This window comes from Dendrobates tinctorius, unplaced genomic scaffold (assembly GCF_039654945.1).
Source record: "Dendrobates tinctorius isolate UK_male_01 unplaced genomic scaffold, ASM3965494v1 ptg000251l, whole genome shotgun sequence".
Classification (NCBI taxonomy): Eukaryota; Metazoa; Chordata; class Amphibia; order Anura; family Dendrobatidae; genus Dendrobates; species Dendrobates tinctorius.
This window is the reverse complement of record NW_027361918.1, coordinates 10,278,541-10,306,163: the sequence shown is the minus strand read 5'-3', so window position 1 is coordinate 10,306,163 and position 27,623 is coordinate 10,278,541. Positions and strand designations below refer to the sequence as shown.

Here is a 27,623-nt window from a genome sequence, read left to right as displayed (position 1 = left end):
TTCTTGTATATAGGAGCAGTATTATAGCAGTTATGTTCTTGTACATAGGGGCAGTATTGTAGATATATTCTTGTACATAGGAGCAGTATTATAGTAGTTATATTCTTGTACATAGGGGCAGTATTATAGTAGTTATATTCTTGTTCATAGGGGGCAGTATTCTAGTAGCTATTATTCTTGTACATAGGAGCAGTATTATAGTATATTCTTGTATATAGGGGCAGTATTATAGTAGTTATATTCTTGTATATAGGAGCAGTATTATAGCAGTTATGTTCTTGTACATAGGGGCAGTATTGTAGATATATTCTTGTATATAGGAGCAGTATTATAGTAGTTATGTTCTTGTATATAGGGGCAGTATTATAGTATATTTTTATACATAGGAGCAGTATTATAATAGTTATATTCTTGTACATCGGAGCAGTATTATAGTAGTTATATTCTTGTACATAGGAGCAGTATTATAGTAGTTATATTCTTGTACATAGGGGCAGTATTATAGTAGTTATATTCTTGTACATAGGAGCAGTATTATAGTAGCTATATTCTTGTACATAGGAGCAGTATTATAGTAGTTATATTCTTGTACATAGGGGCAATATTATAGTAGTTATATTCTTGTACATAGGGGCAGTATTATAGTAGTTATATTCTTGTACATAGGGGCAGTATTATAGTAGTTATATTCTTGTACATCAGAGCAGTATTATAGTAGTTATATTCTTGTACATAGGGGCAATATTATAGTAGTTATATTCTTGTACATAGGAGCAGTATTATAGTAGTTATATTCTTGTGTATAGGAGCAGTATTATAGTAGTTATATTCTTGTACATAGGAGCAGTATTATAGTAGTTATATTCTTGTACATAGGGGCAGTATTATAGTAGTTATATTCTTGTATATAGGAGCAGTATTATAGTAGTTATATTCTTGTACATAGGGGCAGTATTATAGTAGTTATACTCTTGTATATAGGGGCAGTATTATAGTAGTTATATTCTTGTACATAGGGGCAGTATTATAGTAGTTATACTCTTGTACATAGGGGCAGTATTATAGTAGTTATATTCTTGTATATATGGGGCAGTATTATAGTAGTTATATTCTTGTATATAGGAGCAGTATTATAGTAGTTATATTCTTGTACATAGGGGCAGTATTATAGTAGTTATACTCTTGTATATAGGGGCAGTATTATAGTAGTTATATTCTTGTACATAGGGGCAGTATTATAGTAGTTATATTCTTGTACATAGGGGCAGTATTATAGTAGTTATATTCTTGTACATAGGGGGCAGTATTATAGTAGTTATACTCTTGTATATAGGGGCAGTATTATAGTAGATATATTCTTGTAGAGAGGAGGTAGTAGTAGTGTTGCTAGTTGTACTTGTGATTAATGGATGACACACGATACAGACATCTTTATTATTTGCTGTGGTCACACATTAGTTCTGTACAGGTCGCTGGTTTTGAACTTTACACACAGTGAAAATACTGACAAGTTTGGCCAAAAGTTACTTAACAATAAAGGTCTGAGATTTGCCTGATCCTGTGTCTCACCCTGTGATGGATCCCGCTCCTTGTTTGGAGACTTTATGAATGTTGAACTAAAGCCATGAAATTATTATAAGAATCGGAGGCGTCTATAAGAAAGTTTAGGGGATTCATACAATAAGGCTGTTCCGGGTCTCTGGGACTATACCTTTACTTTATTCTATCGGGATGGATACCTGGTATTATGGAAACAAATGAGTGGAGAAAAATCTCCATATATTTAAGGAATGATCCAAATTTTGAAAAACATGGCTGCTTTCTACCCGAAAACAGCGCCCCCCACCTTCGCAGGTTGTGCCGGTTATTGCAGCGGTTTCTTTGAAGGATTCTGCCATGTTTTTCTTCGCCTGTACATCCGCTTTTATAGATAAAGCTGCTCACAATGTCGCTGCTCGCGATCACTTTTATGCAGTGTGTTAATAGCCGCGTCGACTTTCCCTTGGTGACGCCTTTACTTTTCTTCGGTAATCTAGATCTTAGGAACGTTCCTATTTCACTTTTTGGAGCTGCAGTTTGATGATAACCAATTGCTGTCACCTTCGTCTTTGTTCACTTTGAGTTTTTTTTTATGTTTAATGAAAAAAGAAGAAAAATGCAGCACTCACCAATAGAGCTGAAAAACTGTGCGTCTCTATTTCACATGAATTCCATCAACAAGTATGTGGACATGCAGGACGGTAGAGGAATGTTTTTTTTATACCTTGGACGCCCCTTGCTATTATGTTCCATAGGAAAATAACTTCCAAAACCTCTTCAGAAACGATTAAAAAAAAAAAAACTTTTTTCCAAAAACTCACTAAAAAAAAAAAAAGCAATGTTCCCTCACGTGGTATTGTTTTAAAAACTCAAACTCGGTGAGCATTGCCTCGGACGGCTATGGAGAGCTGTGTTTGGCTACCAGGTACAATAGCATCACAGGTCAGCCTCACTCCCTAGAGATGATCCTCTACCTCTCCGATGCGCCGCGGTCACACAGCAGCGGTACTCCATGATCTTCTACCTCTCCGGTGCGCCGCGGTCACACAGCAGCGGTACTCCATGATCCTCTACCTCTCCGGTGCGCCGCGGTCACATAGCAGCGGTACTCCATGATCCTCTACCTCTCCGGTGCGTCGCGGTCACACAGCAGCGGTACTCCATGATCCTCTACCTCTCCGGTGCGCCGCGGTCACACAGCAGCGGTACTCCATGATCCTCTACCTCTCCGGTGCGTCGCGGTCACACAGCAGCGGTACTCCATGATCCTCTACCTCTCCGGTGCGTCGCGGTCACACAGCAGCGGTACTCCATGATCCTCTACCTCTCCGGTGCGTCGCGGTCACACAGCAGCGGTACTCCATGATCCTCTACCTCTCCGGTGCGTCGCGTATACAGCAGCGGTACTCCATGATCCTCTACCTCTCAGGTGCGCCGCGGTCACACAGCAGCGGTACTCCATGATCCTCTACCTCTCCGGTGCGTCGCGGTCACACAGCAGCGGTACTCCATGATCCTCTACCTCTCCGGTGCGTCGCGGTCACACAGCAGCGGTACTTCATGATCCTCTACCTCTCCGGTGCGCCGCGGTTACACAGCAGCGGTACTCCATGATCCTCTACCTCTCCGGTGCGCCGCGGTCACACAGCAGCGGTACTCCATGATCCTCTACCTCTCCGGTGCGCCGCGGTCACACAGCAGCGGTACTCCATGATCCTCTACCTCTCCGCTGCGCCGCGGTCACACAGCAGCGGTACTCCATGATCCTCTACCTCTCCGCTGCGTCGCGGTCACACAGCAGCGGTACTCCATGATCCTCTACCTCTCCGCTGCGTCGCGGTCACACAGCAGCGGTACTCCATGATCCTCTACCTCTCCGCTGCGTCGCGGTCACACAGCAGCGGTACTCCATGATCCTCTACCTCTCCGCTGCGTCGCGGTCACACAGCAGCGGTACTCCATGATCCTCTACCTCTCCGGAGCGTCGCGGTCACATAGCAGCAGTAGTCCATGTGCACTATAATACGGCCATGTTACTAGTTCATTTTTCCATGTAACAGATATGGCCGGTGAGTGATCGCCTCTGTACATGGAGATGATCTTCCAAGAAGAGCAATTTTCTTTTACCAAAGGCACAAAAACAGATGAGTCGGGGGTACTGAGACAAAATGTGGTGGCGGAGGCTAATCTCATGTTTTCGCCGTGCCTCCTCTGTGACAGGAACATATTGATGTCTCAGCCTCTGACATCCATGTAAAATGCCATTTTGGCATGTAAGATGTCTAAAGTCTGTGTGTGTAGGGTCAGAGAGGTGTGCAGGGGTTTTTTTAGGTGAAGAATTATATATTTTTTCACATTTTACTCTATCTTTTCCACTGTTATACACTAGCCTGATTCTTGGAACCGTCAGATTCCCAGCGATCAGACCACCAATGATCCACTGGTATATACTGGGTACACTAGCCTAATTCTTGGAAAAGGTTGGTAGTCTCAGCGGTCAGACCCCAAAGATCTACTGTTGTACAATGGGTACACTAGCCTGATTTTTGGAAACGTTGGTAGTCTCAGCGGTCAGACCCCCAAAGATATAGTGTTTTACACTTGGTATACTAGCCTGATTCTTGGAAACGCTGGAATCCCTGAGGTCAGAACCCCAATGATCCGATGTAATACACAAGATACAGTAGCCTGATTCTTGGAACCGTTGCAGTCCCAGCAGTCAGAACCCCAACGATCCACTGGTATACACTGGGTACACTAGCCTGATTCTTGGAACCATTGCAGTCCCAGCAGTCAGAACCCCAACGATCAACTGGTATACACTGGCTACACTAGCCTGATTCTTGGAACCGTTGCAGTCCCAACAGTCAGAACCCCAACGGTCCACTGGTATACACTGGGTACACTAGCCTGATTCTTGGAACCGTTGCAGTCCCAGTGGTCAGAACCCCAACGATCAACTGGTATACACTGGGTACACTAGCCCGATTCTTGGAAACATTGCAGTCCCAACAGTCAGAACCCCAACGATCCACTGGTATACACTGGGTACACTAGCCTGATTCTTGGAACCGTTGCAGTCCCAGTGGTCAGAACCCCAACGATCAACTGGTATACACTGGGTACACTAGCCCGATTCTTGGAAACATTGCAGTCCCAACAGTCAGAACCCCATCGATCCACTGGTATACACTGGGTACACTAGCCTGATTCTTGGAACCGTTGCAGTCCCAGTGGTCAGAACCCCAACGATCCACTGGTATACACTGGCTACACTAGCCCGATTCTTGGAAACATTGCAGTCCCAACAGTCAGAACCCCAACGATCAACTGGTATACACTGGGTACACTAGCCCAATTCTTGGAAACATTGCAGTTCCAGCGGTCAGAACCCCAACAATTCACTGGTATACACTGAGTACACTAGCCTGATTCTTGGCAACGTTGGAATCCCACCGGTCAGACCCCCAAGGATGAACTGTTATACACTAGGTGGGCACAAGTCAGCAGAAAACACATTATGCAACCTTTATACAGAAACGCCAGCTTTTGTCTTCTCTGCTTCCTCTAAGCCTCCACACACGGGGTCTGCAGGATATCATCACTGATGTCAAACAGCCCCTTAGGAGACCCCAAGACACAGTTCTCACTATAAGTGCTGTATTCAGTTTTCTCTGGCAGTCTCATAGACAATGGAGGAAGTGAAGACCAATCGTGGGCACCACCACCTCCTCCGTCTTTGCCCCGTTCTTGGGATTGTTGAGGTCCCAGTGGTCGGACTCACAGCAATCAGAAAGTTATTGTCTATCTTAAGGATAAAGACCTATGACTACCCTGGCAGAAGACCTAGAGATCAAGATTGTCATCCTCAGACTGTAAAGGTGTCCATAACCCTTTAGAGAGCGGCCGACGGCTATCTTTCCCAACTTCCCTATATACATTATGACACAGGATTCCCATTGTTCATAAGGAGCATCATGGCTGCCATACATTGTCCTGCACCAGGACTACGTCCACCTCTCTCGCATTTCGCAGTACCAGAAAGCTTCTCACCATTGGCCACATCATTTCAGCACAGTTAACCTACCTGCAATTCTGGAGGCCTCAAAGTGGCACACACACAATAATCTGCAGATGTCAGCCGACCAGCACGTTCTTTTACACACAACGATCATGTCACCCAAGAGGTCCCCATAACAAAATATTGTTGACCAATCCCTCTGAAATTTGTGGGCTTGTGCAACTTTTTTCTAGTCTAATCGTATTAATTTGTATGAGAAGATCTTGGCAGAATCGGCCGACAATCTCATGTGTCCGGGGGAGTCCCAAATCTTTTTGATGGTTGAGGTCTGTAGGAAGATGGATTGGGCTTGGATTTCCAACTCTGATCATTTGAGGCAGAACATCCCTCTACTATTAAGAACGCATGAAAGCTTGGCCAAAATGGTCATATGGCAGAAGACAATGTGGACACCTTCATGAGCAGCCATCAGCTAGGGAAGGCTTTTTTTTATTCAAAAATATGATTTTAGAGATCTAGCTGTACTCGTGTACAACGGATATAGAGGAGGTAGATCTGAGTCCACAGCTCATCTCAACTTACAATAGCTTCATCAGACTGCGATTTTTCAAGAGGCTTTAGGGGCACAGGAATCGCCACCCTAAAATGGGGTAAACCAGCTATCTCCTCACAACCCATACTGACGTTACATACTGCTCAGTTTGCACACCAGAGGTTAAGAGTCAGTGATAAGCAGTCATAAAGGAGCGCTTAGGAAGCAACACAGGGGCAGACAAGGATGTCAGGTCTCCACCGCAGCTCCAGCCAAAAACCTCAAATGGAGGCTAGTAGCAATGAGAAGAAGGAAAACGGTCTTAGGAGCGCAGGAAAGAGACTCAGACAAGAGATCGGTTTAAACCACAATGCGTTTCGACGGAGGATCCGTCTTCATCAGGTGGAAGTTTCCTCCGGCGAAACGCGTTGTGGTTTAAACCCATCTCTTTTCCGAGTCTCCTTCCTGCGCGCCTAAGACCGTTTTCCATTTTCTCATTGCGCATCAGAGGTCGTCACAGACCGGACTTTGCCACCAATTTGTTTTCTCGAAGAAAGGTGACAGCAATCCGTCCTGAGGGTTGAGGGAGCAGATGTAGAGGCAGCGCTCTCCAAGTCCCACGTAGCTTATGTAATATCAGTTCTGTAAACTATCCTACAGGCAGATTTACCATACGGCAAATAAGCATAGAGTACGAATTCACTGAAAATGATGGCTCCATCCTCGCTTGGTGTTGAGTCAGATGGGCAGCTGGCCATCACGGGTTCTACCATGAGAGTATGATGGGTCACAGATACCTCGCACTGAACCATAGTGCAGCCACGATCATGAGTCCTAAGTCTACCCATGCGATAGTCTACACAGGATATGTGGCAGTGAGGGCCAGTAAGGACTAGTCAACGGGCAGTGAGGGTCTGAGAGTCGGGATGCATCCAGGTTATTAGGAAACTGCCCAAAGTATCTGTCATTGCTGGCAACGTAAACCTACGCCACATTTAAGCTAAGGTCTGGGCCCTTCCAAAGTCTCAAAACTTAAATGTGTGCCCACGCTTACTATACACTTAGGTCTAAATTCCTTATTGCGTTTGCGCCTGATTTTTGTCCAGTTTCTGGCATTTTAAGCCTACATTTCATTTGCACCAAATTCTTCTTTTAATTTGCATCTTATTTTTACTCCCATTTTGTATACTTTAGCCAGTTATTATTATTATTTTTTTCTTTAATGTTCGCCATTGTCGGCGTGGTTGTTTATTTTTCAGAAACTTGCAGACGATTTTATCACTTGCGACATTTTAAAAAGCCGCACAATTTTTGACGCAAACGGAAAACACGCAACATTTTGCTATTAAAAAGTACTGAACAGGATGCGGATAGAAAATAAAGAGAATTTTGGATTTTTAAAAAGCAAATTCCCAGAGTTATTTTGAAGAATTTGGCACGAAAAAAAGCATCAATTATTACAAGACTCAAAATGTGACTAAAAAATAAAAGATTGCAAGTGTTGAATCGAGGCCTTAATGTCTCTTTACACGGCCAAAGGTGTCTTCAACGGAAAGCTCGTACCTATCGCTGGCCAGTGTTCACATGCCGCTGGTCAACAAAATGCTCGTTGGTTGCTACGTGGATCATTTATGCCGACCTATAAATCATTGGGAAAGCGTTGCTGATAATATGGGGACATTATGGGGCTGGAAGCATCATATTAACCATCGTTCTGTCACCAAACATTGCCATAGATGAACACCAAAGCAAATCAGAAGCTAATTACGGAAATCTTCCATAATTCTAATTGTCCTTGTATTAAACTCACTGTAACAGCTCGTTATCACCATGATACGTACTGTCAGGGTTAACACCCCCCCCCCCCCATAAAGCTTCACTTCCGGTCCCCTCCGCAAGGTATTAACTAAATAAGACCCAACTTCTAAGGTGGCGGCTGGAAATGATGATACATCAAGGGACATAACTAAACGCAGGAAAAACAGTAAGGGATTTACAAGTCTCCATTCCAAAGGTCTAATCATCTTTGGTCTTCTACACGAGGTCACCAATGTAAAAATATGTGGTGGATGGAGTTTCTGCTGCTTTTTTTGTGAACCATTTTTGGAATTTCATTACAAAAATTAGACTTTTTTTTTTTTCCAGTAACCCCATTTCCTCCTCCCATGCATGCAAAGTATTAGTGTTCTTATTAAGTATGGGATAGAGCTTATAAAAATAAAGTCAGAAGAAGATGCAAGCAAACCCCATTTGACCATCAAAAGTCATGGGTGTGTGACATCTCTCCTCAGAGCTGCAGCTTTTCGACTCTTCCATATGTCCGACCTGCTCGGTGACTTCTTCATTTAGTAACTGAGTTTATACAATGTCCGTGACTACCCCCGCCTCACTTTTCTGGCCACAGAGTCTTCCATGTGAGCTTTCTACGCTCTATCAGCCTCTGATGGGATTTCTGGTGGCCGAGAAGACTGGTTTTCTGTCGGAAGCTCTTACCACATTCGAAGCAAACAAAGGGTTTCTCCCCAGTATGAGTTCTCTGGTGCACAGTGAGATGAGAGTTGACACTGAACGTTTTGTGGCACACGGGACACTGATAAGGTCTTTCTCCAGTGTGTGTCCTCAGGTGGACCTTAAGATGGTAAGACTTTGTAAACCTCTTACCGCACACCTGACATCCATATGGACGCTCTCCTGTATGTGTCCTCTGATGGACCTTCAGGTGCGCGCTCTTGTGAAAGCGTTTTTCACAAACGAGGCACTTGTATGGCCTTTCCCCTGTGTGGATCCTCTGGTGGATTTTCAGTTTGTAGGAGTTAGAAAAGCCTTTCCCGCAATCTCCACAAATATACGGTGCTGGCAAGCTTCTGATAACAGGTCTTGAAAGTGGCGGGATGATGTAGTCATCTCCTTCGTTATCCGGTTGCTCGCAAGTCCAAGACGTATGAACTGTTTGGTGTAAGAGAAGGGTCTCGCTTTCAGTGAAGCTTTGTTGACACTCGGAGCACTGGAATGGCCGCGCCTGAGGAGGACTCGATGGGTCTATGAAGTCATAGGCACATTCGGATATGGGCTGACCGATCCTGAATATGGACTGGCACTTTCTGGGGCGTGGGAGCCGGATCGGTGATGGTTCATCCCATTCTTCAACAGATCCATTTTCTAACATCAGTTCATTATGCTGGAAATCTGTCAAACATTCCTCAGCCGGACTCCGGATGAAACCATTATCTGTGGAAGTAGAAATAAGACTAATATTGCCATTGTACGAAAGTGACACCAAAACCAAAAGACCTGCAGATCACCTATCCTCTGAAATCAGGTAATCATTCTAGACAAATGAGTGACCATCAGAAGATTCACCAGACCTAAATAACAAGGCCAAGAACATAAAAAAATACTCCTGTGTGCATAGTAACCTAAAAAAGAACACCGTGGAGTAATTAGGAGTCCACTAAAGAACTATACGGATCCCAAAGTCTGCTTTGCGTACCCCTGGAAAAAGCCTATGCGAAACGTACACTGGGGTTCGAGTGGTGGACCAGCAGTATCACTTTATTCCTCGTCTCTTATATCATGGGGTCTAGCTGACTAGTTTCTGCTGACATGATGAGTTGTCATTTAGATTACTTTTCAGCTTTACATCTAGTCATGCATATTATAGGTTCTCTTACTGGTGTATCCCTAATTATGATCCAGGGATCTGACCATTACTGTGTAACTTTGTTCCTATTGATCTTCATACCTTGAATCTCCCATTACTGTTATCTCTAGATACTCCTTGAAGGTTTTCTGCAGTTTGTCTTACCAGCTGATTTGTGGACTGACCTGCATGCTCCTGGTCGCTCAGGGTCTCGTTGTGATCTGCTTCCTGCACATTCAACCAGAAGGGCTCCACATTCCCATCTATAGTGACCGATATTCCTGTTCCTATGACTTCATCACCTGGGGAGTCGAAGACAGGTGAACAGCCTCAATGGTCCATAAAACATTGCTCTCTTGTATACAGATGAATATTACCATGAGGCTTGGAAGCAAGTTTCAAAATTCAAGGCTGGAACATCTCCATACCCTCACACTTCAGTGAGGTGGCAACTAATGTTGACCTACACAATTGTGCTCTCTGTAGTTAGTTAAACCTAACCCCCAATCAAAATACAGGATCAAAACTCTGGAAAGCATGCTTGTACCCGTGATGTAGCTCAAGAACAAACTATCTATAGTGACTTATGACATGCCAGGTAATAGGCAAAGAAGTCGTTACATCAAAATAAATCGAAATTACAAAAGGTAAAGACTATCATGAGTGCTAATCACCACGCACCTGACACTTTCTCTCCATCCACTGGTTCTGGGTCAGGACAGGCCTCAAACACTAGCTCATCTGGCTTTATCCGTAGAAATATATCCGGCTTCACGATAGGAACCTCTGAATGAAGACAGAACAGTAAACACTGTCCAGGGAAGAGGCACGTTACTTCAAGGACATAGACCCCAACAGCTCAAGTCTCACCATGATTGTCCATGCTAGTGTCCATGGTTATAGAGAGTCACCTAACCTTCGATTGTGTCCATGATTTCAGTGTGTCTATGGCTGAATGTTGTCTCTTACCTTCGAGTGTGTACATGGTTATATATTCTCTCCTACTCTCGAGTGTGACCATGGTTTTAGAGTGTCTCCTTCTTTTGAGTGTGTCCATTGTGCTAGAATGTCTCCTTCCTCCGAGTGTAACAAAGGTTATATAAGGTCTCTTACCTTCGAGTGTGTCCATGGTTGCATATTCTCTCCTACCCTCAAGTTTGTCCATGGTTATAGATTGTCTCCTACTCTCGAGTCTGTCCATGGTTTTAGGGTTTCACCTTCCCTCAAGTGTGCTTATGATTGAAAATTCTCTCCTACCCTTTAGTGTATGCATGGTTGTAGGCTGTCTCCTTCCCTCCAGTGTGTCCATGGATGTAGAGGGTCTCCTTCCTTCAAGTATGGCCATAATGGTATACTCTCTCCACTCTCAAGTGTGTCAATGATTGTAGTGTCTCCTTTCTTCGAAAGTGTCCCTTATTGTAGAGTATGTCCTACCCTCAAGTGTATACATGATTGTAGAATGTCTTTTATCCTCGATTGTGTCCATGTTTTGGAGTTTCTTAGTTTCTCCTACCTTAGAGTGTGTCCATGGATGTAGAGTGTCTACTTCCTTCGGGTGTGTCCATGGTTGTAGGGTGCCACTTTCCCTTGAGTGTGTACATAGATGTAAATTCTCTCCTACCCTCAAGTGTATCTGTGGTTGTAAATTCTCTCCTACTCTCAAGTGTGTCTGGTTGTAGAACGTCTCCTTCCTCTGCTTGCATCTGTGGTTATAGAGTCTCTCCTACCCTTGAGTAAGTCTATGCTTATATCCTGTATCCTACCGTCAATTATGTTATTAATTGTACATGGATTCCCATACTGTTGTCTCATTTTGTGTCTTCAGTACTCGTCTTTCTAGAGACTCTCCACCTCGTGTCTCCTGTACTATGGCACCTTGCACAATGCAAAGTTAATGTATTCAGTTCATACGACAGTATCCGACAACATTGTGGAGTCAATCCTCCAGGTGAGTCATAGAATCATAGAATGTTAGTTGGAAGTTGGAAGCTTCTGTTTGAAGACTTCCATTGAAGGAGAACTCACTAACTCTTGTGGCAGCCTGTTGCACTCATTGATCACCCTCAGTGTCGAAAAGTTTTTTCTAATATTTAATCTGTATCTCCTTCCATTCAGTTTCATTCAATTGCTTATCCTTTTTCCATGTGCAAATGAGAATAATGATGATCCCTCTACACTGTAACAGCCCTTCAGATATTTGTAGACAGCTATATGGCAATATCCAGCAGGTGGTTTAAGGCAGAAATACACTACATATGGATTTAGGGATAGGGTATCAGCAGTTTACTAACTGGCACCCCCGGAAGAAGCAAGCGGGCGAAACGCGCGTCGGGTGCAGGGGCTCACCACCACCACGGTCGCACAGCTTACCCTCTTTGCTCCAGTAAGTAAACTGCTAATACACTATATATGGATTTAAATAAGGATAGGGGATTTCTGCCCTAAACCACCTGCTGGATAATGCCAAGTGGGTATCATATTGAGATCCGTCTTAGGGAGATTATATATATGGGTATACATAGAGGGTATGAGAAATGCCTTGGGCAATTATTTACTGAAATTGTAGCCATTTTGCACATTTGATTAATTACTCCCTATTTATGATTGTTTGATGTCTTTTTACCACTTGGATATACTATATGCACAGCAATAATTTGTGGTTCCCCATTGGTTATTTGGACCTTTCTAGTGGTTGGTGTCCCCTTTTGGGGTATGTTTTCTGTGATTATGTATAAGTAGCATTTTATGGATTTTAACTATGTTTGAAAAAATAATTTATTTTTAACAATTCATGGTTCTCTTCTCGTTAGTGATAGCTTTATCTGCTGTCCTTCTTGATTTATGAGTGCAATTGGAAGTGCCATTCTTTGATATTTGGAGAACATTGGTTTAATAAGTCTCCTCTCAGCCTTCTTTTTTGCAGCTAAACATTCCCTGATGCTGTAACCGTTCCTCGTAGGACATACTTTGCAGTCCGCTCACCATCCTGGTAACTCTTCTCTGAACTTGCACCAGTTTTTCAATGTCTTTTTTAAAAATGTTCCCAGAACTGGACACAAGGAGGAGTAGAGGGGGATTCCTGCTCTCTACACTGTCTGCTGTCATAGGGATGCTAATATGTTTTCTCTTGAGTCACCGAGCCTGAGATCTGTGGGATATTTTGTGCACAAGAGTTTGGTCATAGAGATTAATGAAGAGTGATTGCACGGCAGCCTTCAGTCGTGTGTCCCCTGTATGATAACCACCTCACCTGAGCTGGGAGCACTCGTCCACACCACTGGCTGTCCAGTTTTCTGAGGAGCAGAAACGTCTTCCTCCACAACCTCCCGGATCCAAAGAGAGATATCAGGGTTAAACACGGGAGCACCTGGTAGAGAAGTACCATCAGTCCTCTGCAGGGCGCTGTTACAGGAGTGGTTAATCGGCACATGAGCCGATCACTGATTTTCATGTTGTACACTTCCATTATCTTTTTACCTGCTGTCAGAGTATTTTTTGGCTCCTTTGTCTTATCTCCGGCCAGAGCCGCCTCCTTTATTTCATCTACTCGCAGCAGTTGTTCTGGGTTCAGGATGGTATATCCTATCAGAAAACATGAGCACATATGTGTAAAATCTAAATAAATAGTATAAATAGAACAAAAAAAAGAGGCTCACAAGCTGCGGTCTCTCACTAGGAACTAGTGAAAATGGGGGTCAGGATTTTGTGTCTGTGCCTGGATCAGTACTACAGGGCAGAGGCGTCAAAACAATGAGGTCCTGCATCCTGAGAGCCAGCAGAAGAGCAGACGTGTCACGACAGATATGTCAGGAGGTGATGTCTTACCCATCGACAGCAGAGTCGTGTGGATCTCCCGCATCACATTCTTATAAAGCTCCTTCTGCCAGTCCTCCAGCACCCCCCACTCCTCTGCGGAAAAGCAGGCCGACACATCGTGGAACGTCACCAGGGCCTAGCAAGAAAGACTATAAAATGGCTGGCTCTACAAGAGGCTGAAACCACATGAGGCCTTCTCTAAAGAGGGCGACAGCAAATGAGGCTACCTCTACGAGAGGATGAAACCATATGGGGCTGGTTCAAAATAAGGCTCACACCACATGGGACTGGCTCTATGAGAGGATGAAACCATATGGGGCTGGCACTGTAGAAGGTAAACGCGAGATGAGGCTGGCTCTACCAGAGGCAGCACCATATGAGACTAGCTCTACAAGAAGCTAACACCACATGGGGCTAACACCAGATGAGGCTGGCTCTACAAGAGGCTGACACTATATGAGGCTGGCATCAGATGAGGCGGGCTCTACGAGACACTGACACCACATGAGGCTGGCTCTACAAGAGGCTAACAACACAGGAGGCTAGCTCTACAAGAGGCTAACAACACAGGAGGCTAGCTCTACAAGAGGCTTACACTAGATGAGGCTGGCTCTACAAGAGGATGACATCAGATGAGGCTGGCTCTACAAGAGGATGACATCAGATGAGGCTAGCTCTACAAGAGGCTTACACTAGATGAGGCTGGCTCTACGAGAGGCTGACACCAGATGAGGCTGGCTCTACGAGAGGCTGATGCTATATTAGCCTGGCTCTACAAGAGGCTGACACAATATGAGACTGGCACGGTGGATGGCTGACACCAGATGAGGCTGGCTCTACAAGAGGCTGGCTCGACAAGAGGCTGGCTCGACAAGAGGCTGGCTCTACAAGAGGCTGATGTAACTTGAAGCTGGCACGGTGGGTGGCTGACAACAGATAAGGCTGGCTCTGCGGGATGCTGACACCACAAGAGGCTGGCTCTACAAAAGGCTGATACCATATGATGCTGGCATGGTGGGTGGCTGACATCAGATGAAGCTGGTTCTACGAGAGGCTGACAACACAAGAGGAATACGCTACATAACGCTGGCTCTACTAGAGGCTGACACTACCTGAGGCTGGTTCGCTGACCCTACCTGAGGCTGGTTCTAGGAGAGACTGACACCACATGAGGCTGAGGCTACATGAGGCTGGTTTTACGAGAGGCTGACACCATGACACCATATGAGGCTGGCAAGGTAGGTGGCTGACAGCAGATGAGGCTGGCTCTACAAGAGGCTGACGCTACGTGAGGCTGGCTCTACAAGAGGCTGACGCTACGTGAGGCTGGCTCTACAAGAGGCTGACGCTACGTGAGGCTGGCTCCACAAGAGGCTGGCTCTACCAGAGGCTGACGCTACATAAGGCTGGCTCTATGAGAGACTGTGTAAACAACAAAAAGTTGCTTCCATGAGAGGCGGACATTATAAGAGGTTGGCACCGAGAGTGGGTAACAATACAAATGGTTTCTATCACTTGAGGTTTCACCCATTAGAGTCTCACATCTGACACCTCTAAATAATGACACTGCCTAGAATCAGCCGCTTAATACGTGACTCGCTTTCTTACCCGCACTGACACCTCATGGGGGAGGATGGCAGCATCCATGGCACAACAACCGGGATCAGCCGACTCCGACATGTGCACTGCGGCTCTAAAGCAAAACAACGCACGAGAAATGATGAGAGACTCTGCAGTCACTTAAGGTAAATACATGTATACATATACGGATCAGAGAGGCGTGGCAGCCATGTCAGATTTAAAAAGTCTACACACCCCTGGTAAAACGCCAGGTATTTGTCATGTGATGTAATCCTTCTAAGAAGAATCATTTTAGAACTTTTTACCCTTTAATATCGCCCATAATCTGTACAAATTCATTGAGAAATAAACAGAAATTACTTTGAGGAAGTAAAAAAAACAAAACTACAATAATGTGGTTGCATAAGTGTGAACACCCTCTTATAATTGGGGATGTGGTTGTGTTCAGATTCAGCCAATCATCATTTACAGTGATTGTCATCAACCCCAGAGAAATTCTTTCCGTTCTAGAGAAAATTTCCTGACATTTTCTGGTCTGTAAAACAGCTGACAACACAGCAAAAGATCAGTCAGGAGAAAGTGCAGCCGACAACACAGCAAAGGATCAGTCAGGATAAAGTTATCAGTCAGGAGGTAATACAAATACATGTCCCATGCATTAGATCTACCATGGACAGACAACATTAAGAAGGGGCTGAAACTTGATACAACAGTGGCATTACCTAGAACAGGACGTCCCTCAAAAACTGATGAAAACACAAGATAAAAATTGGTCTGGGAGGCGGCTATGAAGCTGACAGGAACATTAAAGGAGCTGCAGAAATTTTTAACCAGCCCTGGATGTTTCCTTTATGCGAAAACAATCTCCCGTACTCTTCATATGTCCAGCCTGTCGGGTTGTGAGTAAGACAGAAACCTTTTCTTACTAAGAAAATCATACAAGCCTGGTTATGGTTTACCAAAACCTCCATTACGTTGACCAGAAGTATTAAACGTGTTATAGCTGATGAAATCAAGGGGGAACTTTTTGACCATAATTCCACAAGGTGAAAAGCCAACACCGCACATCACCAGACGATCACCATCCCCACAGTGAAGAATAGTGGAGACAACATTGTGCTTTGGGGTTGGGGCTTTAGTGAAGGCAGAGGGATTTATGAACAGTTCCAAATATCAGACAATTCTGCAACCAAACCTTCTGGACACTTGGAAAGGTGCAGGTTTATTTTTCAATTCATTTATACAGATTATGGGAGAAATTAAAAAGGGCAAAAGTCCTGAAAGGTTTCTTCTTACTAGGATTTTTTACATAACCATAAACTCAGATTTTATCCACTGTACATTTATATATACATAGTGATCAGAGAGAAGCTGCAACCATGTCAGGAAGATACAGGAGAACATATGTTGGTCATTTCTAAATAAAACTCCATGAGCTTTTAATGACTTGTGGTAAAACCTTAGGGTCTCTGGGCCTCGTTTCTAAAAAATGTCTTTGTTTCCATTAGCAACCAATCACAGATCATTGGTAACGTGAGATTGTGATCATCTTGTAGCCGATCATTGGTAACGTGTGACTGTCTATGATCATCCTGGAGCCGATCATTGGTACCGTGAGACTGTCTGTGATCATCCTGGAGCCGATCATTGGTAACGTGAGATTGTGATCATCTTGTAGCCGATCATTGGTAGCGTGAAACTGTCTGTGATCATCCTGGAGCCGATCATTGGTAGCGTGAAACTGTCTGTGATCATCCTGGAGCCGATTATTGGTAACGTGAGACTGTCTGTGATCATCCTGGAGCCGATCATTGGTAACGTGAGACTGTCTGTGATCATCCTGGAGCCGATCATTGGTAACGTGAGACTGTCTGTTATCATCCTGGAGCCGATTATTGGTAACGTGAGACTGTCTGTGATCATCTTGTAGCCGATCAATGGTAATCTGAGACTGTCTGTGATCATCCTGGAGCCGATCATTGGTAACGTGAGACTGTCTGTGATCATCCTGGAGCCGATTATTGGTAACGTGAGACTGTCTGTGATCATCTTGTAGCCGATCAATGGTAATCTGAGACTGTCTGTGATCATCCTGGAGCCGATCATTGGTAACGTGAGACTGTCTGTGATCATCCTGGAGCTGATCATTGGTAACGTGAGATTGTGATCATCTTGTAGCCGATCATTGGTAACGTGAAACTGTCTGTGATCATCCTGGAGCCGACTATTGGTAACGTGAGACTGTCTGTGATCATCCTGGAGCCGATCATTGGTAACGTGAGACTGTCTGTTATCATCCTGGAGCCGATCATTGGTAACGTGAGACTGTCTGTGATCATCCTGGAGCTGATCATTGGTAACATGTAACTGTCTGTCATCATCCTGGAGCCGATCATTGGTAACGTGTGACTGTCTATGATCATCCTGGAGCCGATCATTGGTAGCGTGAAACTGTCTGTGATCATCCTGGAGCCGATTATTGGTAACGTGAGACTGTCTGTGATCATCCTGGAGCCGATCATTGGTAACGTGAGACTGTCTGTTATCATCCTGGAGCCGATCATTGGTAACGTGAGACTGTCTGTGATCATCCTGGAGCCGATCATTGGTAACGTGTAACTGTCTGTCATCATCCTGGAGCCGATCATTGGTAACGTGTGACTGTCTGTGATCATCCTGGAGCCCATCACTGGTAACATGAGACTGTCTGTGATCATCCTGGAGCCGATTATTGGTAACGTGAGACTGTCTGTGATCATCTTGTAGCCGATCAATGGTAATCTGAGACTGTCTGTGATCATCCTGGAGCCGATCATTGGTAACGTGAGACTGTCTGTGATCATCCTGGAGCCGATCATTGGTAACGTGAGATTGTGATCATCTTGTAGCCGATCATTGGTAGCGTGAAACTGTCTGTGATCATCCTGGAGCCGATTATTGGTAACGTGAGACTGTCTGTGATCATCCTGGAGCCGATCATTGGTAACGTGAGACTGTCTGTTATCATCCTGGAGCCGATCATTGGTAACGTGAGACTGTCTGTGATCATCCTGGAGCCGATCATTGGTAACGTGTAACTGTCTGTCATCATCCTGGAGCCGATCATTGGTAACGTGTGACTGTCTGTGATCATCCTGGAGCCGATTATTGGTAACGTGAGACTGTCTGTGATCATCTTGTAGCCGATCAATGGTAATCTGAGACTGTCTGTGATCATCCTGGAGCCAATCATTGGTAACGTGAGACTGTCTGTGATCATCCTGGAGACGAACACTGGTAACTGTCTGTGACTGTAATCCGAGTCTCTCGCGCAGAGAAGATCAGCGCTGTATACACTACTGGACACCGGAGAGATGAGGCTGTATACACTACTGGACACCGGAGAGATGAGGCTATATACACTACAGGACACCGGAGAGATGGGGCTGTATACACTACTGGACACCGGAGAGATGAGGCTGTATACACTACTGAACACCGGAGAGATGGGGCTGTATAAAATACTGGACACTGGAGAGATGGACCTGTATACACTACTGGACACAGGAGGGATCAGGCTGTATACACTACTGGACACCGGAGAGATGAGGCTGTATACACTACAGGACACCGGAGAGATGAGGCTGTATACACTACCGGATACCGGAGAGATGAGGCTGTATACACTACCGGACACCGGAGAGATGGGGATGTATACACTACTGGACACCAGAGAGACGAGGATGTATACACTACAGGACACCGGAGAGATGAGACTGTATACACTACTGGACATCGGAGAGATGAGGCTGTATACAATACTGGACAAAGGAGAGATGGGGCTGTATACACTACCGGACACCGGAGAGATGAGGCTCTATACACTACCGGAGACTGGAGAGATGAAGCTGTATACACTACTGGACACCAGAGAGATGGGGCTGTAAACACTACTGGACACCAGAGAGATGAGGCTGTATACACTACTGGACACCAGAGAGATGGGGCTGTATACACTACAGGACACCGGACAGATGAGGCAGTATAAACTACTGGACACCAGAGAGATGGACCTGTATACACTACTGGACACCGGACAGATGAGGCTGTATACACTACCGGACACCGGAGAGATGAGGCTGTATAAACTACCGGACACCGGAGAGATGGGGATGTATACACTACTGGACACCAGAGAGACGAGGATGTGTACACTACAGGACACCGGAGAAATGAGGCTGTATACACTACAGGACACCGGAAAGAAGAGACTATATACACTACCGGAGACTAGAGACATGAGGCTGTATACATTACCGGAGACTGGAGAGATGAGGCTGTATACACTACTGGACACCGGAGTGATGGACCTGTATACACTACTAGACACAGGAGGGATGAGGCTGTATACACTACTGGACACGGGAGAGATGAGGCTGTGTACAATACTGGACACCGGAGAGATGGGGCTGTATACACTACAGGACACCGGAGAGATGAGGCTGTATACAATACTGGACACCGGAGAGATGGGGCTGTATACACTACAGGACACCGGAGAGATGAGGCTGTATACACTACTGGACACCGGAGAGATGAGGCTGTATACAATACTGGACACCGGAGAGATGGGGCTGTGTGATGGTGTGATATGTTATGTGGATGTCATTTTTTGTATATTCCTATTTTTAACAATTCCAGTTATTTTCATAGTGTTTTTCTTATTACAGTGTAAGACTACAGCCTCACTGAATCTGTCTCTTAATGACCCCCTGTAGTGCATTAGTCCCTAAGGCCTTTTGTTCTCCTCTGGGAGGCCACTTGTTTGACTACCCCTGGACAAGGAAGGGGGTGGGGGGAAGAACGGCAGCTGGACAGGTCAGTTCTGGTAGAGACAAGATGGTGAAAAGGCTGCATTTCAGAGAGAAGGACCCATTTTTTATCCTCTGGTGCTAGAGTGTTTTGGAATCTCGTTTCCCTGGACATTTTATCCTGATACTGGACTGCATTCTTATTCTGGACTATCTTATCCTTTGTGTGGTGGACTGAATATGGACCTTTTCGTATTTTTGCCTGAATAAAGGTCTTGGAATTGTTCACTCTTCGCTTGCTCTGTTGATTGTGTGATACCAGAGAAGGACCCCGTGACAGGCTGTATACACTACAGGACACCGGAGAGATGAGGCTGTATACACTACTGGACACCGGAGAGATGAGGCTGTATACACTACAGGACACCGGAAAGAAGAGACTGTATACACTACTGGACACCAGAGAGATTGGGCTGCATACACTACTGGACACCGGAGAGATGGGGCTGTATACACTACAGGATACCGGAGAGATGGGGCTGTATACACTACAGGATACCGGAGAGATGGGGCTGTATATACTACCGGACACCGGAGAGATGGGACTGTATACACTACTGGACAGCGGAGAGATGGGGCTGTATACACTACATGATACCGGAGAGATGGGGCTGTATATACTACCGGACACCGGAGAGATGAGACTGTATACACTACCGGACACCGGAGAGATGGGGCTGTATACACTACAGGACACCGGACAGATGAGGCAGTATAAACTACTGGACACCAGAGAGATGGGGCTGTATACACTACAGGACACCGGACAGATGAGGCAGTATAAACTACTGGACACCAGAGAGATGGGGCTGTATATACTACCGGACACCGGAGAGATGGGATTGTATACACTACAGGACACCGGAGAGATGAGGCTGTATACACTACAGGACACCGGAAAGAAGAAACTGTATACACTACTGGACACCGGAGAGATGGGGCTGTATACACTACAGGACATCGGAGAGATGGGACTGTATACACTACTGGACACCGGAGAGATGGGGCTGTATACACTACAGGACACCGGAGAGATGGGGCTGTATATACTACCGGACACCGGAGAGATGAGACTGTATACACTACTGGACACCGGAGAGATGGGGCTGTATACATTACAGGACACAGGAGAGATGGGGCTGTATATATTACCGGACACCGGAGAGATGAGACTGTATACACTACTGGACACCGGAGAGATGGGGCTGTATACATTACAGGACACAGGAGAGATGAGGCTGTATACACTACCGGACACCGGAGAGATGAGGCTGTATACACAACCGGACGAAGGAGAGATGGGTCTGTATACACTACCGGACGCCGGAGAGATGAGGCTGTATAAACTACCGGACACAGGAGAGATGGGACTGTATACACTACTGGACACAGGAGAGATGGGGCTGTATACACTACCAGACACCGGAGACATGGGGCTGTATACACTACTGGACATCGGACAAATGAAGCTGTATACACTACTGGACACCGGAGAGATGAGGCTGTATACACTACTGGACACCGGAGAGATGGGGCTGTATACACTACTGGACACGGGAGAGGTGGGGCTGTATACACTACTGGACACCAGAGAGATGGACCTGTATACACTACTGGACACTGGAGAGATGAGGCTGTATACACTACCGGACACCGGAGAGACGAGGCTGTATACACTACTGGACACCGGAGAGATGAGGCTGTATACACTACTGGACACCGGAGAGATGAGGCTGTATACACTACTGGACACCGGAGAGATAAGGCTGTATACACTACTGAACACCGGAGAGATGAGGTTGTATACACTACTGGACACCGGAGAGATGGGGCTGTATACACTACTGGACGCAAGAGAGATGGAGCTGTATACACTACCGGACACCACAGAGATGAGGCTGTATACACTACTGGACATCGGAGAAATGAGGCTGAATACAATACTGGACAAAGGAGAGATGGGACTGTATACACTACCGGACACCGGAGAGATGAGGCTGTATACACTAACGGACACCGGAGATATGGCGCTGTATACAACCGGACACCGGCAAAATGAGGCTGTATACACTACTGGACACCGGAGAGATGGGGCTGTATACACTACTGGACACCGGAGCGATGGGGCTGTATACATTACTGGACACCGGAGAGATGGCGCTGTATACACTACTGGACACCGGAGAGATGGTGCTGTATACACTACTGGACACCAGAGAGATGGGGCTGTATACACTACTGGACGCAAGAGAGATGGAGCTGTATACACTACCAGACACCGCAGAGATGAGGCTGTATACACTACTGGACATCGGAGAGATGAGGCTGAATACAATACTGGACAAAGGAGAGATGGGACTGTATACACTACCGGACACCGGAGAGATGAGGCTGTATACACTATTGAACACCGGAGAGATGGACCTGTATACATTACTGGACACCGGAGAGATGAGGCTGTATACACTGCCGGACACCGGAGAGATGGGGCTGTATACACTACTGGACACCAGACAGATGGGGCTGTATACACTACTGGACACCAGAGAGATGAGGCTGTATACAGTACCGGACACCGGAGAGATGGGGATGTATACAGTACTGGACACCGGAGAGATGAGGCTGTATACGCTACCGGACACCGGGGAGATGAGGCTGTATACACTTCTGGACATCGTAGAGATGAGACTGTATACACTAATGGACACCAGAGAGATGGAGCTGTATACACTACCGGACACCAGAGAGATGGGGCTGTATACACTACCGGACACCAGAGAGGTGAGGCTGTATACACTACCAGACACCAGAGAGATGGGGCTGTATACACTACCGGAGACTGAAGAGATGATGCTGTACACACTACTGGACACCGGAGAGATGGGGTTGTATACACTACCGAACACCGGAGAGATGTGGCTGTATACACTACCGAACACTGGAGAGATGAGGCTGTATACACTACAGGACAGCGGAGAGATGAGGCTGTATAAACTACAGGACACCGGAAAGAAGAGACTGTATACACTACTGGACACCGGAGAGATGGGGCTGTATATACTACCGGACACCGGAGAGATGAGGCTGTATACACTACTGAACACCAGAGAGATGAGGCTGTATACACTACTGGACACCAGATAGATGGGGCTGTATACATTACTGGACACGGGAGAGATGAGGCTGTATACGCTACAGGACACCAGAGAGATGAGGCTGTACACACTACCGGACACCGAAGAGATGAGGCTGTATACAATACCGGACACCGGAGAGATGAGGCTGTACACACTACCGGACATCGGAGAGATGGGGCTGTATACACGACCGGACACCGGAGAGATGAGGCTGTATACACTACCGGACACCGGAGAGATGGGGCTGTATACACTACCGGACACCGGAGAGATGAGGCTGTAAACACTACCGGACACCGGAGAGATGGGGCTGTATACACTACCGGACACCGGAGAGATGAGGCTGTACACACTACCGGACACCGGAGAGTTGAAGCTGTACACACTACCGGACACCGGAGAGATGAGGCTGTACACACTACCAGACACCGAAGAGATGGGGCTCAATACACTACCGGAGACTGGAGAGATGAGGCTGTATACACTACCAGACACCGGAGAGATGAGGCTGTATACACTACTGGACATCGGAGAGATGGATCTGTATACACTACCAGACACCGGAGAGATGAGGCTGTATCCACTACTGGACAGCGGAGAGATGGGGCGGTATACACTACCGGACACCAAAGAGATGAGGCTGTATACACTACCAGACACCGGAGAGATGAGGCTGTATACACTACTGGACACCGGAGAGATGAGGCTGTATACACTACAGGACAACGGAGAGATGGGGCTGTATACACTACTGGACACTGCAGAGATGGGGCTGTATACACTACCGGACACCGGAGAGATGAGGCTGTTTACACTACTGGACACCGGAGAGATGAGGCTGTATACACTACTGGACACCGGAGAGATGGTGCTGTATACACTACCGGACACTGGAGAGATGAGGCTGTATACACTACTGGACACCAGAGAGATGGGGCTTTATACACTACCGGACACCGGAGAGATGAGGCTGTATACACTAACGGAGACACCGGAGAGATGGGGCTGTATACATTACAGGACACAGGAGAGATGGGGCTGTATATATTACCGGACACCGGAGAGATGAGACTGTATACACTACTGGACACCGGAGAGATGGGGCTGTATACATTACAGGACACAGGAGAGATGAGGCTGTATACACTACCGGACACCGGAGAGATGAGGCTGTATACACAACCGGACGAAGGAGAGATGGGTCTGTATACACTACCGGACGCCGGAGAGATGAGGCTGTATAAACTACCGGACACAGGAGAGATGGGACTGTATACACTACTGGACACAGGAGAGATGGGGCTGTATACACTACCAGACACCGGAGACATGGGGCTGTATACACTACTGGACATCGGACAAATGAAGCTGTATACACTACTGGACACCGGAGAGATGAGGCTGTATACACTACTGGACACCGGAGAGATGGGGCTGTATACACTACTGGACACCGGAGAGGTGGGGCTGTATACACTACTGGACACCAGAGAGATGGACCTGTATACACTACTGGACACTGGAGAGATGAGGCTGTATACACTACCGGACACCGGAGAGACGAGGCTGTATACACTACTGGACACCGGAGAGATGAGGCTGTATACACTACTGGACACCGGAGAGATGAGGCTGTATACACTACTGGACACCGGAGAGATAAGGCTGTATACACTACTGAACACCGGAGAGATGAGGTTGTATACACTACTGGACACCGGAGAGATGGGGCTGTATACACTACTGGACGCAAGAGAGATGGAGCTGTATACACTACCGGACACCGCAGAGATGAGGCTGTATACACTACTGGACATCGGAGAAATGAGGCTGAATACAATACTGGACAAAGGAGAGATGGGACTGTATACACTACCGGACACCGGAGAGATGAGGCTGTATACACTACCGGACACCGGAGATATGGCGCTGTATACAACCGGACACCGGCAAAATGAGGCTGTATACACTACTGGACACCGGAGAGATGGGGCTGTATACAATACTGGACACCGGAGCGATGGGGCTGTATACATTACTGGACACCGGAGAGATGGCGCTGTATACACTACTGGACACCGGAGAGATGGTGCTGTATACACTACTGGACACCAGAGAGATGGGGCTGTATACACTACTGGACGCAAGAGAGATGGAGCTGTATACACTACCAGACACCGCAGAGATGAGGCTGTATACACTACTGGACATCGGAGAGATGAGGCTGAATACAATACTGGACAAAGGAGAGATGGGACTGTATACACTACCGGACACCGGAGAGATGAGGCTGTATACACTATTGAACACCGGAGAGATGGACCTGTATACATTACTGGACACCGGAGAGATGAGGCTGTATACACTGCCGGACACCGGAGAGATGGGGCTGTATACACTACTGGACACCAGACAGATGGGGCTGTATACACTACTGGACACCAGAGAGATGAGGCTGTATACAGTACCGGACACCGGAGAGATGGGGATGTATACAGTACTGGACACCGGAGAGATGAGGCTGTATACGCTACCGGACACCGGGGAGATGAGGCTGTATACACTTCTGGACATCGTAGAGATGAGACTGTATACACTAATGGACACCAGAGAGATGGAGCTGTATACACTACCGGACACCAGAGAGATGGGGCTGTATACACTACCGGACACCAGAGAGGTGAGGCTGTATACACTACCAGACACCAGAGAGATGGGGCTGTATACACTACCGGAGACTGAAGAGATGATGCTGTACACACTACTGGACACCGGAGAGATGGGGTTGTATACACTACCGAACACCGGAGAGATGTGGCTGTATACACTACCGAACACTGGAGAGATGAGGCTGTATACACTACAGGACAGCGGAGAGATGAGGCTGTATAAACTACAGGACACCGGAAAGAAGAGACTGTATACACTACTGGACACCGGAGAGATGGGGCTGTATATACTACCGGACACCGGAGAGATGAGGCTGTATACACTACTGAACACCGGAGAGATGAGGCTGTATACACTACTGGACACCAGATAGATGGGGCTGTATACATTACTGGACACGGGAGAGATGAGGCTGTATATGCTACAGGACACCAGAGAGATGAGGCTGTACACACTACCGGACACCGAAGAGATGAGGCTGTATACACTACCGGACACCGGAGAGATGAGGCTGTACACACTACCGGACATCGGAGAGATGGGGCTGTATACACGACCGGACACCGGAGAGATGAGGCTGTATACACTACCGGACACCGGAGAGATGGGGCTGTATACACTACCGGACACCGGAGAGATGAGGCTGTAAACACTACCGGACACCGGAGAGATGGGGCTGTATACACTACCGGACACCGGAGAGATGAGGCTGTACACACTACCGGACACCGGAGAGTTGAAGCTGTACACACTACCGGACACCGGAGAGATGAGGCTGTACACACTACCGGACACCGGAGAGATGGGGCTCAATACACTACCGGAGACTGGAGAGATGAGGCTGTATACACTACCAGACACCGGAGAGATGAGGCTGTATACACTACTGGACATCGGAGAGATGGATCTGTATACACTACCAGACACCGGAGAGATGAGGCTGTATCCACTACTGGACAGCGGAGAGATGGGGCGGTATACACTACCGGACACCAAAGAGATGAGGCTGTATACACTACCAGACACCGGAGAGATGAGGCTGTATACACTACTGGACACCGGAGAGATGAGGCTGTATACACTACAGGACAACGGAGAGATGGGGCTGTATACACTACTGGACACTGCAGAGATGGGGCTGTATACACTACCGGACACCGGAGAGATGAGGCTGTTTACACTACTGGACACCGGAGAGATGAGGCTGTATACACTACTGGACACCGGAGAGATGGTGCTGTATACACTACCGGACACTGGAGAGATGAGGCTGTATACACTACTGGACACCAGAGAGATGGGGCTTTATACACTACCGGACACCGGAGAGATGAGGCTGTATACACTAACGGAGACTGGAGAGATGAGGCTGTATACACTACTGGACACCGGAGAGATGAGACCGGAGAGATGGGGCTGTATACAATACTGGACACCGGAGAGATGAGGCTGTATACACTACCGGACACCGGAGATATGGCGCTGTATACAACCGGACACCGGCAAAATGAGGCTGTATACACTACTGGACACCGGAGAGATGGGGCTGTATACACTACTGGACATCGGAGAAATGAGGCTGAATACAATACTGGACAAAGGAGAGATGGGACTGTATACACTACCGGACACCGGAGAGATGAGGCTGTATACACTACCGGACACCGGAGATATGGCGCTGTATACAACCGGACACCGGCAAAATGAGGCTGTATACACTACTGGACACCGGAGAGATGGGGCTGTATACACTACTGGACACCGGAGCGATGGGGCTGTATACATTACTGGACACCGGAGAGATGGCGCTGTATACACTACTGGACACCGGAGAGAT

At 46.7% G+C, this 27,623-nt stretch overlaps 1 protein-coding gene across 3 annotated transcripts in view; it reads right to left on the bottom strand.

The window, feature by feature from the left end:
- Positions 1-7,294: 7,294 nt before the first annotated feature.
- Positions 7,295-27,623, bottom strand: part of LOC141065389 (zinc finger protein 212-like) — a 41,012-nt gene continuing 20,683 nt past the window's right edge. The window contains exons 2-8 of one of the 3 annotated variants that reach the window (XM_073557857.1): positions 15,157-15,241; positions 13,558-13,684; positions 13,210-13,314; positions 12,983-13,099; positions 10,414-10,518; positions 9,918-10,034; positions 7,295-9,320 (exon numbers count right to left, since the gene is read on the bottom strand). In XM_073557857.1, the coding sequence (XP_073413958.1) occupies positions 8,479-9,320; positions 9,918-10,034; positions 10,414-10,518; positions 12,983-13,099; positions 13,210-13,314; positions 13,558-13,684; positions 15,157-15,228 (1,485 nt within the window). In that variant the 5' untranslated portion in view covers positions 15,229-15,241 and the 3' untranslated portion in view covers positions 7,295-8,478. Of the gene's footprint in view, positions 9,321-9,917; positions 10,035-10,413; positions 10,519-12,982; positions 13,100-13,209; positions 13,315-13,557; positions 13,698-15,156; positions 15,242-27,623 lie in introns of those variants that run through there. The other 2 variants (XM_073557859.1, XM_073557858.1) reach the window with 2 other exon arrangements.